At 32.4% G+C, this 18,072-nt stretch overlaps 1 protein-coding gene across 1 annotated transcript in view; it reads right to left on the bottom strand.

Moving 5' to 3' along the window:
* LOC129961093 (uncharacterized) overlaps positions 1 to 18,072 on the bottom strand; it is a 130,784-nt gene that overhangs the window by 78,533 nt on the left and 34,179 nt on the right. Inside the window, exons 2-3 of the mRNA XM_056074913.1 lie at positions 3,516 to 3,698; positions 2,883 to 3,023 (exon numbers count right to left, since the gene is read on the bottom strand). Of these exons, the coding sequence (XP_055930888.1) occupies positions 2,883 to 3,023; positions 3,516 to 3,698 (324 nt within the window). The remainder of the gene's footprint in view (positions 1 to 2,882; positions 3,024 to 3,515; positions 3,699 to 18,072) is intronic.

Raw genomic sequence — 18,072 nt, 5'->3', positions numbered from 1 at the left:
TATTGTGAAATGGTGACAGTTGTAAATGTAAACAAATCGATGTACAAATATTTGAGACAGCTTCATTCAGCGCTTTTACAATTACACTTAAATCAATATTTCACTAATGATCTAAAAAATATTATTATAAATGCCTGTAGCCGTGTCAAATGCTTCCTTCAGTCAGAGGTAAGAAAATGTAAAAGAAATCAACACATAGGCGTTAAACAGAAACATTAACGAAAATAGTCTTAATCGTCACTAGATGGATAATTGCTATGACTTACAAGAAGTTTCGTTTCTCTGATAGTTCAGTAAGAGCCTCATTGCCGAATCTCGAAATAATCACCTTCTGATAATAAAGCAGGTGAAACCTCGAGACATGTGAAAATTATAATAAAGGTAGGTGACAATTATATGAACATCTGTGAAATAAGGAATAAACTTAATAGAGGATTTGACCACCCTTTTCCTGAATTACAAATTGTGTGTTATGTGGAATGGATGGATGCTGGAGATCATACACAATATTTAAAGGAATTGGAAGTCATTCCAAGAGTCTAATTCCGAAAGTGTGGGTGGAAGTAGCAATCGAGCACGAAATTTGGAGTCCTAATGTCCTCAAAAATGCCCGATTACGTTTAAGTTGAGAGAAATTTTCTTTTTTGTTGCCATGCTCTTAATCGCATGTTATCTCCCCCTCCCCTCCCCAAAAAAAGAAATACAGTAGTCCAAGACCACCTCACCATACTGTTCCTAACTTTTCAAACCATAAGGAAGCTGTTTCAGTGTTTCACAGTCGTCGAAAAGCAGTCAGGATTATACGCATCTCAGGCCGAACTCCACACACAAACGCGACCAATAGTCTTAAAGAGGGTGAATATGGATTCATTTGATCAGATTACTTGCTGCCATTACAGCGGGATCCAGCATCAGCGATCTCTGCACCACTGGTATAACTTGCAGGGATCACCTGGTGCCACCAATAATTTCCGAATGGCCACTCTCAGATAAATGTTTTCAAAATTAAATTTCCTTTGCAGAATTCTAGAGATATCTGTTGAGATTAGATGTCACTGCAACTAACGATTGTTTGTGTTTTTCAACTGCCTCTATCTCGATCTGTCAGCATGGATTTGCATCAACTGATTTGTTTTGTTGGCATCATTTTACAGTTTTTCATGAAAGCTGTCATAACGACTACTATCGTATTTCTTAGGATGCAGACAAAAACCCATTATGATGTTCACAGTTTCCTTCACCGAACCTTAAACTAAACGTGCTCTAAAAATCATTCCTTTTTCGAATTTTGTTTGAACATTGCAGCTTCTCTCAGAGCAGACGATGGGTACAAGCAACTTCTACAACAGCTATTGATGCATTATTTTAAAGTTCGGATCCCAAAATTCAAGTCAACTTTTTAAAATGATTTTGCTACCTAAGAAGACCTCTTTTGCTATAACAGAAAGTTATTTTTTTTAACCAGTGCAGTATCGCAGGATGAATATCTTGATAACTTTCTGTTATACCCTGTATTCTTGTCTGTAGGTTCTTCAGGAACAAAAAGAAACAACAGTCCCCATACTTATTGAGAATATATCGACGGAAACTTTCGAGGATATCTTCATAAATACAATTCTTCGCCCATGGTACATGGAACAGCAGCAATTTGTCTTCCAAAACACGCATTATGGCTCATGCCCAGCTTCTCAACAACATTTTCCTCAGACAAAATCTCGTCCTCTTTTGAAGAGATACACCGTCAAATATGGATGGTGCACATTCTGACATATCCCAGATACAATCTTAGTTTTATAGGCAGACTCTTAAACTTCGGTTCAATAGTTATTGGGAATTAGCGATATTTCTTTTGATTTAATTTTATTTATTTATTTATTTTTTTTTTTTTTGCTGTGATGACTGCATACAATGCAGAGGGAATTCTTTGATTTGCCGCAGGAGACATAGGCACATCTTCCACGATCGGAGGGGAAATGAGAAAAGCACAAGAAGAAAGACACTCTCTGATTGAAAAAGCCCATTCATAATTATCAGTAACTCATATTTCGGAATTTTTCTTGTAATGGATGGTGTCTTTTTGAATTTCTCTGACTCTGAAGCTCCATTTGTGATTGAAGGAGATCCGAGACCCAACTCTAGCTCGACTTTGCTTGATGCTTCCAGGCTCTATACCAGAAGCCCCAGTGTTGATAAAAATATGCACACGTATATGATCCCATAGATTATGCTTGTGTTTCCTACGAAGAGAACGATTGTTGTTTCCCGTGTCGAATCCCTCTCCGGTGCAAAACCTGTGAACTTGTTCTCTTTTTGAAAAAGAAAAAAAATTCCAAAATTTTCTTTTCTCTAAATATATGTATAAATACACTTAATTGATGGCGGCATATATATTTTGAATTGTTAACTAGATGCAACTTGAAGTGTTGAGATGAGTTAAACAAAAAATCAAAGGTGATTAAGAAATAATAGCAGCCCACTACATTTGTGAACTCACAAATTTTTTGTTGATGTGCATTATCGCAACTTCTATAATGTATATTTCATTTGGTATTTTAATCAATGCTTTGAAAAAAAAATGTTTACTTCATGTCAAATTTCGGCACCTTTAAGGTATGGCCTAGTCACTTATTGGGTTATTGCTAAGACGATGCTGAAAAATTAGAAATTAATTTGATAATTGGTTAACTTCTAATTTCATTACTTTTTTATACAAATGTGGATTTTTAAAATTTATGTGGCAATAAAGTATGCTTAAAATTACCACATAAAAATATCCTGGTCATGACACCATTTTTTACATTTCAACCATATTTAACATTTAAATATACACATACATTAAAAAATACACACTTAAAAAAGACAAAAATATATCAAAATCTTACAAATTAAAACTGCCAGATAATCAGAATCTTCGATTAAGTTTTCAAGAATTTTCGCATTGACTTCTTCAATTTTATCGGGTAACTCCATGGAATTTAAATCGGTTAGCCATGCTAGCACCCTTTCTTCGTCTTTCAAGTCACCTGTAATATAATAAAATAGAAATAAAAATACAGTTGTCAAAGTATTTAAGTTAACGACTATTTGAATCAGAGTAAAAAAGTTTTAAAAAATGCTTCTTTTAAACACTTTTATTAATATATTAAAAAGTATTTTTTATTTTAATTATTTCCTCCATTTTATTCTTTACATTAAATATTATGGATTCTTGAAAGACATTTTCCCGCATTTCTCTAGAAATTTGAACCACTTGTATGAAATCAAAATTTAACAAGATCAACCGAGTCACTAAACATTAAGTTCATAAAGTTAAAAATACTATATGGTATTAGCAAATATGTATGTATGCAAAATATCAAAATTCTAACATATTAGGAAGACAGTAAAAAATCTATTATAAAATTCTCTCTTAAAAAACATATTAAATTATGTAATACAGCAAATTCCTGATACATCAATTAAAAATAAATCAAAATCTGGGTTTAAGAATAAAACCACGTACATGATTCACTTACCATCGTAAATTGCAGGTTCTTGGTTTCGAAAATATACTAAAGCTGGGAATGATGTCACACCATACTTTTTTGCTGTGGACTTTTCACTGTTTTTGACAAATGCGACGCCAAAGTTCGATGCTTCATCATCAATGCGCTCTAATTCTTCTAAGACTACACCGCAGTCCTTACAACTTTTCGTATCTAGAAAAAAAAATATAAAGTGTTTTTCTATATATAATTTAATAATAAATATTAATATTTCAATAATTTATCATACAAAATTTATGTTCGAGTAAATATAAAATCTATAACACCTAAAATATATTACATGTAGCATGTATATTATGGAATCTATCACAGAAAAAATATCACTTCCTAAATCAATTATTAGTTCCATTTTGTGAGCAGATTTTCGTTTGTAGTTTCGGAAAAAATGTTCGATAGAAAGTGAAATATAATATAACAGAATACAAACAACTTTTGCTTTAAGAGTACTTGCCTCATTTTATAATTTTAACAGTTAGTATTCTTAAATTAAATAGTGACTAAAAAATTTAAGATGCAAAAGAATTTTTAATTATTTCTAAAACATAATTTTATATACAAGGCGCATAGCTATATTCTACTAACAGCTAAAGAACATTTCAAAGAAGAAAGCTTGAGTTGTGGACAGGCTATCTATTTATAGCAAATTGGCGATACGTTATTTATTTTACTTTTAAACCAAACTTCTTAAAGATTCTTCACATCATTATTTTATTTAGTGGTTTTCGTTAAGAGAGTCTGCATGATAGCACGCGTTTTGTGTATGTATAGACTTTTTGGCGCTTATTTCCTTCTTCAAATTGTTGATACAATTAAGTTTTTGGTATTTGCAGATAGATTTATTTTACACTAAATCGCAACGCTCTAGACTTTCGCAATTTACCCTTATTCACTTTTTGTCAGTTTACCAGATAAAATGGCAAATTCTAAAAACTCGCCATTTTGATCAGTTTCAGGTTAAAGAGCATGGACACTATATTACAGATAGATAGTTGCTTCTACATATTCAGCATTTACATATTCTTCATTCAATCGATATTATAATGTAAATCTAAACTCATATTAATCAGTAGATACTACATATATGATTAATCAAATGAAAATTCACTATTGCAGTTTTAATGGCTTTCAATTCCTCTATTAGACTCCCGCGAGTTCAATTATAATTTTTTAATTAAAGAATTATTGAAAATGTTTGTTTATAAAAAAAAATTACTTCTCTTTCCTGCTTGTTGCTGCTTAAAATAGCAGTAGGGCAAAGATTTCATTTGTTTTACATTTTTATAAATGGCAAAAGAAATTGATATTAGTAAGAATTTTTATTTGAAAATTTATACCGTCAAGGCACAGATTTTCGCAAAATTCATGTTTTGTTCTGTTTACGTGCATTAAAGTACATACAATATGATATTTGAAATAAGAAAGCACATTTTATGCTGCATGCATTATTTATATCTATCCAGTCACAATAAAACTGAATATCTGTAAATAAGTTATTCGATTTTTTTTTTTAAGATATACCTTTTTCTCACTTAAAAAAAAATCTAGAAATCTTACGAATTACATTTTAAACATTCCCGGAAATCATCGAAATATTTTTTTAATGAATTTATAGTATTTCAAATTATGATCAGAATAGTTTATCTTCATAAACTATTTTATTTAGGCGCCAAAGAATCAATATAAGTTATCCACGCCATGAGGTTAAGAGAGAACAAGAGAAGAAAGAAATGGGATACAAAACTTATGCACAATGAATTACTGAAAACAGCTAGCGCTATAAAACATTTATGAAACTTGCATTTGCAGTTTTACAGTGTGGAAATATTTGTGAAGAAATTCTGGTAACACAACTTCCCAGACGCAGGTAAATTTTATTATATTTATAATATTTTCTATTAGAGCTGAATTGAAGGAAGGAGCATCCTGATAGTTATCCAGTTGTACTTTTTCATCTGGATACTCTCCGCACATTGAGTCTCATAACTTGAGCATGAATAAGCAAATGCAGCAATCGTGGCAAGGATCAATACAAGAATCTCTTGCAAATTATCAGCATTATTTATAAATGTAATCTCTTACTAATTTCTTTTCGTTTGTTGATGAACTTATAACTAAGTTTTCCAAAAACTTTATTTATAGCAATTTTTTAAAAATAAATGCTCGTTTTTGATTGTATCTAAAACCTACTAATTTGATTAATGAATCCTAATCTTAAAAATTATTTTACTTCGTCATAATCCTTTGAGGCCATCCCTATGCATTCTAAATAAATCTACGAAAACTCTCAAAAGGTTTAAATGATTAGTAAATGCCACAAACTGCCATACTGCCAGAAGAATTCATGTGAATTGTTTACTAGCGTTTAGGTGCACAAAATGAAGATATATTCTTAAAATGACGTGGCTCATAAAATTGGGATATAATCTCATTAATAAATAATTTTCCATTTAGAATCAATCTATTGGTAGAGAGCATTTTTATTATTGTTAAGTGATAGTTTAGATTTAAAAATATTTTCGGTTTCTCGTAATCCCAATATCAGCCTTTTTCACCTAGGTTTTACTAACCAGTATAGAAGCACGAAGAAGTTTCATTTTATGCAATTTGAAGACAATTCTTTTAAGAAAATATAGAAAATTTAAGTCGCATAATATTTCTACACTATCTACTAATAAGTAATTGGACACCCATGCAAATGAGGATGTCTGCTGTCCTGATATACGTCACGCCTTTTGTACTTAAATATCGTATAGGAAACAGCATTAGCATTGGCATTGGTCGCATGCAAGATGCCACGAAATTCAGAGCTTCTGACTTCGAGAAAGGCGTAATTGTAGGATATCATAGAAATGGCCGATATCTAGTGAGGTAAACACTCCAAAAGGTGAATGGTTATTGTCGAAATGTGCTTCGACTCGGCAGACTCACGCAACTAAGAAATAGAGACCGACGAATGCTGTCCAAAGAAATTTGAAAAAATCGTGCCAAATCGATGGCCTATATTTCCAAGAGTTACGACAAGTATTCGGGACTGTTGTTTCGATAAATACTATCCGTAAGGAAGCACATCTACTTAGTTCCCATGACTGTGTTGTCGCCCATAAGCCTTTGATTACAAAATCCAACCGCGCTGCTCGCTTGAGGTGCTGCAAGGCACGTCGAAATTGGATTGTAGATGAATGGAAACAGGTTCTCTGGATAGATGAATCAAGGTTCAATCTCTACCATTCGAATGGCAGAGTGTGGGTTTGGAATATGCATGGAGAACGGCTTTTGCCAGAAAGAATTGTGTCTACAGTAAAGTTTGGAGGATGCGGAATTACGGTATGGGATGTTTCTCTTGGTACGGACTGGGACCCAATTCATGGTAAGCCCAAAAACGACTTCTACTCCATTATTCTAGACAACAATGTGTTTCCTACGTTGTGGCAGTTTTACAGGTTGGATCATTGTTATCTCCATAATGACAACTTCACTTATGTTGCGAGGTCCATCATGGACTGGTATGATGACAATGGGGTGAACCGACTGGACTGTCCTGCCCAGAGTCCGGATTTGAATCCCATAGAAAAGCTCTGAGACGAGTTGGATCACCGAAGTAAGGGGTGCAGCAATCGTCCAAAATCGATGAAAAAACATGTTTTCTCCAAGCCGAGCGGAAGAATATACTACTGTTCATCATCCAAACACTTGTGTAAAGTATGTCCCCGGAGGGTCAAGGCTGCATTTGCCTCAGGTGGAAGTTCTACAAACTATTGAATAGCAATAAATTGTGTTTATCTATTTTATCACAGGTATCCAGTTACTTATTGGTAGACAGTGTATGTACAGTAATGTGACCAAATGAATCGGATAAGTCGGAAGCCCCACATTTGGACTTCATTCAGAAATGAAAATCATCTGCTAGATTTAAATGCCCTCGGTTGTTCCGAATAATGAAAACTTGTCAATAAACAAGAAACTCACATTAAAAAGAGCAAATAAATTTAATATTTTTAAAAAATCAATTTTAAGTAAAAGTGAATTCTCATTCCCGATTTTCCTCTACATACGAAGTGACCAGATGTTCCAGATTAGCCTAGCCGTACAGACAAAATTTCCAATTAGAAGTGGAATCTTTTACTTAATGTGAGTATTCTGGACAGCTAAAAGTGTTAAAATAAAAGTGTCTATGTCTACGATTCTATATTTATCAATTGTTTCAATAACATTTGAATCTTTCACACGTTCTAGAAAGTTCAAAAAGTTTTGCCTCTCTGCGAGTTTTTGTAGATGTTGGAGCTCTCTTTGCAACTTGTTAGAAACTATTTTAAATTTCTAAGATAGAGATGTCAGATGAGAATGACAATAGAAAGCTAAACATCAATAAAAATATGATGGTAAAACATGTGAGCAAATGGAGTAAAAACATAAATCTCAAAAATAAATAAATTAAAAAGATTTTAACGCCGAGTTTTTATTCATTAACTAAACAGCAGAAATTTTTGTAGTATTTTCTATATCATAAGCTTGCGATCGATTGTTTCCCAAACTCATGCACAAGTGGCCGCACAGGCACGGAATCAAAGTCAATTACAGGAATTATTAATTATAAGTAATCAATTGTAATCAATAATTAAATGATTATAAAAACATGAAAAATTTAAAACAGTGTATCATCGTCAATCCTGAACGTATATAAAAATTTTATCCTCTAAGATACAAGGATGAGAGGTAGAATAAATTTAATAGGAATAGTTTTTAAAAACACATTTTTATTAGTGTACTGAAAAGCAGATTTTTTATTTCAATTATTTCATACTTTTAGTTTCGAATTTTGTATAATAATTATTATAGGATATTGTACTTAATTTTTCAGCAACTTACTATGGTATGGAAACACATTTCAATTCAATGAATTATCTGATAATCGAATTCTAGAAATATTAAAATAGTGCATTATCAATGAGCGCACACTTGTGTACAGAATTTCAAAATTCGCATATTAAAAAGCGCATGAAAAAACATTTACAAAGATTTTAATGCTTGTCAATTCGAATACGTTATAAATTCGATTGCTAAAAGCTCTAAGTTGCCGATTATCACAACCATATATAGTTTTAACGAGCATTCATCTATTTTTCGTGAGGATATATATGTCATTATCCCTACAATAGCCATTCTATTGTGTTTCTTTCATTTTCTAAAGCCGCGGTGGCCTGGTGGTAAGGTCTCGGCTTCGGAACCGGAGGGTTTCAAGTTCGGGACCCGATTCTATCGAAGAGCTGTCGTGTAAGCGTTAAATCCGTCTGGGCCAAACGTTCTCCCTATGGTGTGGTGTGGAAGTTTGGAAAGAAGGTGCCAGCTCAGGTGTTGTCCTCGTCATCTGACCGAAGTTCAAAATTACGAGGTCCATCCCAAAATATCTCTAGTGTTGCTTTTACACGGGATGTTAATATAAATAAACTGAGTCACAATATTCTTTTATCTTTTGGCTGCAATGTTATCGTTTGGTACATCCTTTTTGAAATTCCAAGTCCTAGAAGTAGCCGAAAATGAGCTTATAAATATTGTTCAAGTTCGAAGAAGAAATGTATTCTCCATATAATAAACCTTGTTTCGAAAATATAATGAAGTATAATATGATAATCATTATTGATTCTGAGCGAGGGTTTTGACAACTTCTTGTTTCGAAAATAACGTCCGATTATTTGACTGTTAATACATCTTGAGATCGTTATTCCTTCTTGAGCCTATTTTTTATCCCAGAAATATCTCAGCAATTTATGCAAATTATTTAAAAAGGTTTTTAAAAAATATAGTGTTCAGTAGATGGCATCTTTATTTGAACCAATACTGAAGATGAGTTACAAAAGTTAAGTTAAAGTGTTATTCAAAGACTGAGCATGGAGGGTGCCCCAACCTAGCAAATGCGTTTTTGGTGGGAATAAAACAAGCATGTGTTTACTTCTGAAGACATTGAAATAGACTATCAAAAATTAAGGCTATTGAAAATTTGAAAACATCAAGAAGCGTTCCAAATTATAAAAAATTATTGCCATGGTAAATTATGTGACCAAATTTATTCCTCTATTATTCAACAATTCCATAATCTTTGTGTAAGCTTCTTCAGATAAATACGATTTGGAAATGTTCAACTGATCAAAATGCCTTTCTAAATAAAAAGTCTTGATCAGTTTCTAAATAAAAATTGATCAAGTCGTCAGTGGACGTTAATTTCCATGCCGTAGCAGCTGTTCTCTTCCTAAAAGGCAAACATATTGAGCATTCTACAAATTCCTGCACAATAGCGTTATCCACAAATTGAAAAAGAAGCCTTTGCTTTTTGCCATGATACCTGGATTATATTTATAGTAAATCAGTGGTAACTAAAAACGATAAAAAAAACTTCAGAAATAATTGCCAAGAAACTGTTGCGACAAACACTGTCTTGTTCACAATGTCTACTGTTTAATGCACTAATGTGTTCTTTAAAAATGAAGTATAAACGTCAGCAGACATTAGTAGGTAATGCATTAAGCCATTATTGCAAAGTTACATCGTCAGAAATATTCAATGAGTTCAGAAATTTTTGAAATTAGATTTACCACTTTTTATGACAATTTATCTTGAACTTCCGACTGCAATCAATAAGGATATGGATTTGCAGTAACAAAGACTATAATTTATGAAATGCTGGACATATTCTATTCATGAAGCTCCTCTCCAGTTTCGAAAGTATTATATCTATTGAGAAGAATTATTCAAAGAAGAACGCTTAATAGTTATTAGCGTTAATAGAAATTAATTCCTAAAGTACATCATGGAATTAATTTCTCCTTTCGTTGAGCTCATGAAATCCTTTTTGGGACGAAATGGGTAAAGATAATGTGGTTTATGTTCAATGTGCCAACAAATTCCCAGTTATAGTAATACAGAACCTTTATTGGTGAAACAATTGCTCGTTTCCCCTGGCAAAGAGCAGCTACAGATTTGTTTGAATTTACAAATAAAAGTTATTGTTTGTTAGTCGACAGTTATTCTGAATATTTTCATTTTAAACGGCTCGAACATTCAAACTTTGATATAGTAATTAATTATTTGAATGGCACTTTTGCTACCCATGAAATACTTGATTCTTAGAATCGGATAATGGTCACATTATAGATACATGATTTTAACAGTTTATATACAAGTAGAAAATCAGTCATCAGGTCCTTATTATTCTAAATCCAATGGCTTAGCTGAACATTATGTTCAAAGAGTCAAAACTGATTTTAAGTAACGCAAGAAAGAAATGATAGATCACATTATTCTCCTGGTGAATTTTATGGTGAAAGATTACATTCAAAATCCATTTCAACTTTTACATGAGAAATTTCAAAACAGAAAAATTATATCTTTAATTTTCTCAGCTTTCTACGATAAAAATGGGCTAGGGAAACCCTTTTAGGTGCATATTATACATTTAAATCTTGATTTGTGCAAACTCGATATTACATGTTTTCTTACTTTCTCTTTCAACATCGAATATTTGTCCTTTAAAATATAATTCAAAATTTAGTAATAAAAACTATTAAAAGAAATATAAAAATTGTTCGTTCTTTTTCAAAAACGAGTCAGAAGCAATGTCAAAAACTGATTAAGTCGTTTATGAAACAGATGTTGTCAATCTCGTCAAGCAATAATATTTAGAATTTCATATTATGATGTCAATAAGCTGTTAGAATCGCACCATAAAGAATTGACAGTGCCTAAACTTACAAAGATGCGTGGGCACATTGTTAAAATAAAAGTTGACAATTCATATTCAACAGAAAAGCAAATGGCAAATGCTAGCTTAACAAAATGTCTCGGCTCACTTAAAAAGTTTACAAATTTTGGATACAATAGATTCAGATGAGGGAGGTATTCTAGTGACAGACAAGGAACTAAAAAATATATTAGCTCACTCTGAAGAAATTTTACGAAGCCATTGGCAACAAAATATCTTTATTTTGAGAAAAACTTTTAATTCCATAGATTTTTCAAAAATAATTGGGTCTTCTATGAATTAGATTTAATGCTCCATACCATAATTTTGAAAATTATGATTTAATTCAAATATAAACTATTGGAATTTTCACATCTTTCATAACAAGTTTTCTCATTTTAAGAAGAAAAATATTTTGGTGACCTATAACTAATGAAAGTTTTAAAAGTATTATTAGTTGCCTCTTGGTTACACTCACCTATCCAATGAAAAAAATATTTAAAAAAAAGCAGTAATCAGTTGGAGAAAATTCCAGTATACAAGCAAATTTTAATAGTGCAGTTGACTGAACTTCTGCAGGATGGTTTACGAAACATGTGGTTGGCTAATGTCATGGAATTTTTTTTTTTTTTTTTAGCGACTCCATGCTAGATAAATAAATATTGCAATTCTTGATGCATTTTTCTTGTTTCTTGATAGTATTTTTCAGCTTTATCGGTTTCACCAACCTTCAGAAAGTTGCAATGTATAATTCCCTTTGAAAACTACCCATATTATAACACAATCTTTTTTTTTGGGGGGGGGGATGTGCGGGTGTTTGAGATGTGTTTTAGTGTTTCTTCTTTGTTTAATCATTGTGCAAGAATTTTAATTTGCCTGCAGAAGCTACTTTTCATCATATATAATAACTTCATGGAAAAAAATAGCCACTTTGGCAGTTTAGAAGAGACGAGCAGAAAATAAGGAGTCTTTTCTGTTCATTCAGTTCAAGTGGGATTGTTACGCTTTCTAAAGACTTTTTAGTAAAAGAGACCGCATACGTAAGGGAAAACGACAGTATTATCATAAGGACTCGTAATGAATATAGGTTATATGGTAGGATTCCAAGCGCTAAACTATTCACTCAAATAAACCAAAACGAGCATCTGCAGGTTGCCAGAAAGTAGAGTAACAAGGATTAAAATTTTTGGAATAACATTTTATTTCGCAATGAGAAAAATTGGTACAAAACGAGAAAATTTTCGCACAGAATTTTTGGCACAAAAGAAGCAGGAAAAAATATAGAGGTCGGAGAATATATTTAGCAAAAAGTATAATACCAGGAGGTGACTTTGTTACGTTTGGGGCTGAATAACAACAGCAGGGACAGAACTTTTGTACTTATCGAGTCTACAATGATCAAAATTGGCAACTTAATTGTCTAGAAAAAAAAAGTTTGCCTTTAGCATTTAGAAATTAGGATTCCCACGAAATTGGATCAAAACCAACATGATAACGATTTCAAACATACATATGAAATTATGGAGGAATAGCTACTATATCGGGCACCTAAGACTTTGGTTCCTCCTTCGACGTTCCGAGATATCCACTAACATTTTCGGACATATCTTGATAACCAAGCATATGCCAAAGAACCATTAGAATGAGGGAGTGTTGAAAACACTATCATGAAAAAATTGCAATAATAATAATAACAAGGCATGAACAGAGAAAAAAATTGCAGCATCTATGCCTAGAAGATTAAAAGTGAAGATAAAATTCAAAGAAAAGCAGATGAAATATCAATTGCTACTTTTGTCATTTTATTTTTTGATGTCATAATTATTTTTGACGCATAAAATTAACTGCACTGTTGCTTAAGTCTAATTAATTTTTCGTTGTATTTTGTTTTAAATAAATGTTTATTTTTGCCAAATTCTTCATAAATATTTTCCTAATTCTATATATTTATTATAAGCCAATAATATGCTTGAAATAAACATTTAATAAGTGAAATTTGGGTTGAATTTTCACTTTCTCATATACGAAATATAAAGGAAGTATAGTAATAGCCAGAAGAATTCGAACTCAATATTTTAACGAATTTTCTCGTTTCAGACCTCCCCGAATTCGAAGAACACATTTTTGGCATTACATCTGCCTGTATGTCTGTGAGCATGGTATCTTAAAAACTCTTTGAGCTAGACGGATGAAATTTGGTATATAGGCGTACAAACAAATTTGTAGATTTCTATTAAATTTTGAACGAAATCTGTTTAAAGGGAGTCTGTCTGACTGACTATGATTACTAGATAACTCTATATATATAAAGAGCTAAATAGATAAAATTTGGTACATAGGTTTAGCATATAAAATATAAATTCTCATGAAATTTTGAGCCAAATCTGTCAAAGGGTTGACTATTTATCGTCTTGCACTTCCGACTGCATGCAAACGCAATCTCTTAAACGGAACAGCGAAACTAAAATGCGGAGAAATAGTTGCTCGAGAAAACAGTCAAGGGACAACGATCTTGAAATAGAAGGACAAGAGAAATATTTTAGTCCCTCTCATCAAACATTCAAACGAAATGGTAAACATAACAACAAAGAGAGGGGTTTGTTCTAAGTCAAAAATTGTTATTCATTATAATTAGAGAAAAACCGCGATTAATCTCTCTGACCAAATGAGTGCGCACAGCAGTCCATTAAGGAGAACAATAAAATGGCACAGAAAATTAGTATTCGAAATTTTGTCGAATATTACGGTAGTTAATGCGTTAAATATGATCCAAAATGTAACGGGAAGAAAAATATCAATCGCAACATTTCGGAAACAATTGGCAGATGCACTCACACGGCATTCATACGAGAAAGTTCCACTAGGGTCGATACAGCCACAAGTCTTCACAGATTTCAGAAGAATGAAGGAAAAGCGCATGAAGTTCGAAAATATTGTATTGAATGTCATAGCACAAATACAAAAACAATCGGGCGCACATTAGCGAGATAACTCATGGAATAGGTCATTACTTATAGTAATATATGCATATCTCAACCACATCTTTGCTTAGAATGTTTTAATAAACTTCATTAAATTTATGCCATCAATTTTTCAACCCTTGACAACGCCGGTCTCACGCACCGATGTCACTCCAAAAGATAAATCCGCTGTCAGCCTTCAGGGATTAACGTCGTCTGAATGGAAAGTTCACTGTCAGTCCTCAAAGACTGACGTCACGCTCACGGTGCTAAAACTGGGAATTCTGAGGTAGAATAATTGGAAGTGATGATATCCGGTGCTATTTCTTAAATAATAAATAAAGATAAATAATAAATAGAATTATTACTTCACATTATTTGATGCTTTAATAAAGTATGCAAAGGATTTGAATTAATTACTGTTAAATAAATCTGATTTTTATTGAACATCATTGTCAATTCTTTTAAAGATTTATTTGTAAAAAAACTAACTCGATGTAATTTAATCTCGTAAATGTTTTGTTACCTAACTATCCAATTATATAGCATCTTTTGCTTAGGGAATAATATCAATTCAACTAACAATCTATGATGCACCTGAGAGATCTTCAGGGATTTCCTATTATTTTTATATCGAATTATATTATCTATGAATAATATAATTTGATAGCAGTAGAATAATATTATTATATTAGTTAGTTATTTAAAAATTTGATGATGGAGGTGAATTTGCTGACATTCGATCTTTGTTTTCTAGCGTTGTTTTTCCTAATATACTCATAAATATTCGATTAGTACCTTCGTATAAATATTTCATTCGTATTTCGTCTTGTATAAACAACAATCTGTATTTCTTAAAAGCTCTTCTAACATTGGAATAATTGCAGAATCCCTTGACGTAAATATAGATGTCTTAGTTTCATCTAATTTAAATCCTAATATATTTACGAGTGATAAATGTCTAATTAATTGTGTGTACGATGTTGATAATAAAACTAATACCAACGTGCAAGACTGTTTGAGCAATATTATCTTCATAAAGTATTGCAAATTGGGTTAATTTTCACCATGTTATAATTTTTGGCCCGATTCTATAATTTCTTGTCCTTTTGAAAATGTTTTGAGTTTGGAAGCAATTGCATCACCTTAACAAATGATGCATATAAATTATGCTATTTTACTTCAGTGGTGATTTATAATGTTAGTAAGGAAACAATGATAATTAAAAAAACCCCAAAAAAGTACATTCATTGTAGAATGCTCAGCTATTATCACGTCCATTAAACTAAATGTCAAATACGAAAACCATTATAACATCCTTAGTGATAGCAAAAGTGTTTTAGAGTACTTAAAATTGCTTGTTCACAAATCTACAACCATCATTCTTGAACTACATAAAATTCTTTGTTTAATTCTTCAATATACATTTCCCCATGCCTATTGAAACATCACTTGCTGACAATAATTAAGCTACAGAGCATATTGGCTACAAAGAATTTGAACTAATCGAGGAAGCAGGTCGGTAAATGAGAGCACATAAAAATGGAAAAGTATTGCAGAAGATTTCACTGCAGTTATCAGAAAGAAATGAAACAAAGAAAATTGTTGGAAAAATATTTAAAGTATTAAAAATTGTTATTTTCAATGCTTTAAATATTTTTGTATTGTACAGAAAAGTCAAACTCATGAAACAAAGAAAGGGATGTTCTCTCTAATATGTTTCTTTATTAATAAACACCTTCATAGATTCAATATTATCGTATCTTTTAATTGTGATTTTTTTTTTTATCTGAGTGGAAGAAATCCTATCATACATTCTTTTTCATTGGCAAAGATTCCATGACCAATGAATTTAACCCTTGAAAAGCCTTCATTATTTGAATTCCGATAATCCCGATGCTTCTCTACACATCTTTTTAAAAGAATGCCAAAATGAGAATCATTGAAATTTTTTTTCTTTCCTGCAGTCATTTCTATTGATTCCTCGTCTTATCACGTCGTCTGCTTAGTGTTATATTATATATATATATATATATATATATATATATATATATATATATATATATATATATATATATATATATATATATATATATATATATAGCGGTGTCCAAAATAATGGAGAAACCATACAAAAAGAAATGTTTTGCACCTAATATGGTGTGGGAGCACCTATGGCAGTCGAAACCACTTGAATCCTCCTTGAAATAGACATATACAAGTTTTGTATGATGGTACGTGGGATGCTGTACCATTCCTTATGCAGAAATTGCTCTAACTCCCGGGGAAACGCAGGAAAAGGATAAAGGATTCCTTTATCCTTTCCTGCATCTTTCTTCATAAACAGACCACAAGGACTCTATGATGATCAAGTCCTGTGATTGGGCAGGCCATGGAAGGCTTGTAACTGAGCCCTCATGGTCCCGAAACATGACTGAACAGTTCGACTACGGTGAATTATCATCTTGATAGATGCAATATCTAGACGGAAACAATGTCTGTGCCGTAGAATGCAGTTGATTGGCCAAAAGAGTAGTCATTCCTAGTGACCTGTCCAAGTAAGGTGACAAGGGGACCTATTTCAAACACCGAGATGAGGTCCCATATTATGGAACCACCTCCATGCTTCACTGTAGGAAAGAGGCAGCCTGGATTGCAAGCTTCTGCGGGGGTTCGCCCCACATAAACACGTCCCATGGTGAAAAATAGGGGGAAACTAGATTCATCGGAAAAAACATATGCTTCCATTGATCTGCAGTCCAGGTTTTATGTCCTTGCGTCACTGTACTTGCTATTTCCAATTTACATCTGGCAGAAGGGGTTTTGCAATTGCAGCTCTACCCTTAATATTTTGTTTATGCAATTCCCTTTGAACTGTATGGGTCGGCAATGGATTTTGTAGATGTTCATTCAGCTCAGCAGTCCCTTTTGCTGCCGTGGTCTCCTTCTTGGTGGTCACAATCCTCCTTAATGTCAAGCTGTCTCTTACAGTGAGTTTGATTTTTCTTCCATAGTTCGTTCTAGAAGATTTTGTTTTGCCATGATCGTTGTATGCTGTCAGGACCTACACGGTGTCTACTGATACCCCCACCAGGTGTGCCACAGTAGTTACCGATGCACCAACCAGACCGATTTCCACTATCTGCCCTATTTGGAACTCTGACAAGTCTCTCATTTTAGCTGCACTTGAAACGAAATTAAACAGACAATGATATACAAAACACTCGCACATAACCTTGAGACTATAAGCAACAGTACAGTATATAAAAAAAACCCTGGTAGTTACGTATTTAATTTATTCCTATACTATCACATATCACTGTTTTCAACGAGGCTTTTCCATAAGTCTGGAAAATCCCTGTGTAGTATATAGTTTTGCACGTGTGATTCATAATTTATATAACAAATGAATAAACATCTGGCGTGTAAAATTGCTAACGTTTTTACTATGCTTTGCCTTTTAAATTGAATAAACGAATCTATTGTGATATGGAAATTGACATGTCTGCCAACATATAATCTAGCTCCCTAATAAAATCCCACTTGAACTTCACTAATTATGATGTAAGCGATTTTTTTCTTTTGAAATTATGTCTGTTGCAAGGGAATGAATTCGTGCGATATCATAGTCGACGAACACAGCAGCATAAATCGAACATGTAATTAAGTGTTGTACTCTGTGGAACAATACACATGGGTCTGGTATATAGCGATAAGTTTATATTTTGTATACATTTTTTAGTTGCAAATATGCGTAATTTTTAAGCTTTCGGCTCAGTGTTTAATCTAAAAGACGAATGGCGAAAAATGTTTTTAAGTTTCCAGTTAATAATCC

Source organism: Argiope bruennichi, chromosome X2 (genome assembly GCF_947563725.1).
Source record: "Argiope bruennichi chromosome X2, qqArgBrue1.1, whole genome shotgun sequence".
Classification (NCBI taxonomy): Eukaryota; Metazoa; Arthropoda; class Arachnida; order Araneae; family Araneidae; genus Argiope; species Argiope bruennichi.
The sequence above is the reverse complement of the archived record's forward strand: the minus strand, read 5'-3'. Positions and strand labels throughout refer to the sequence as shown.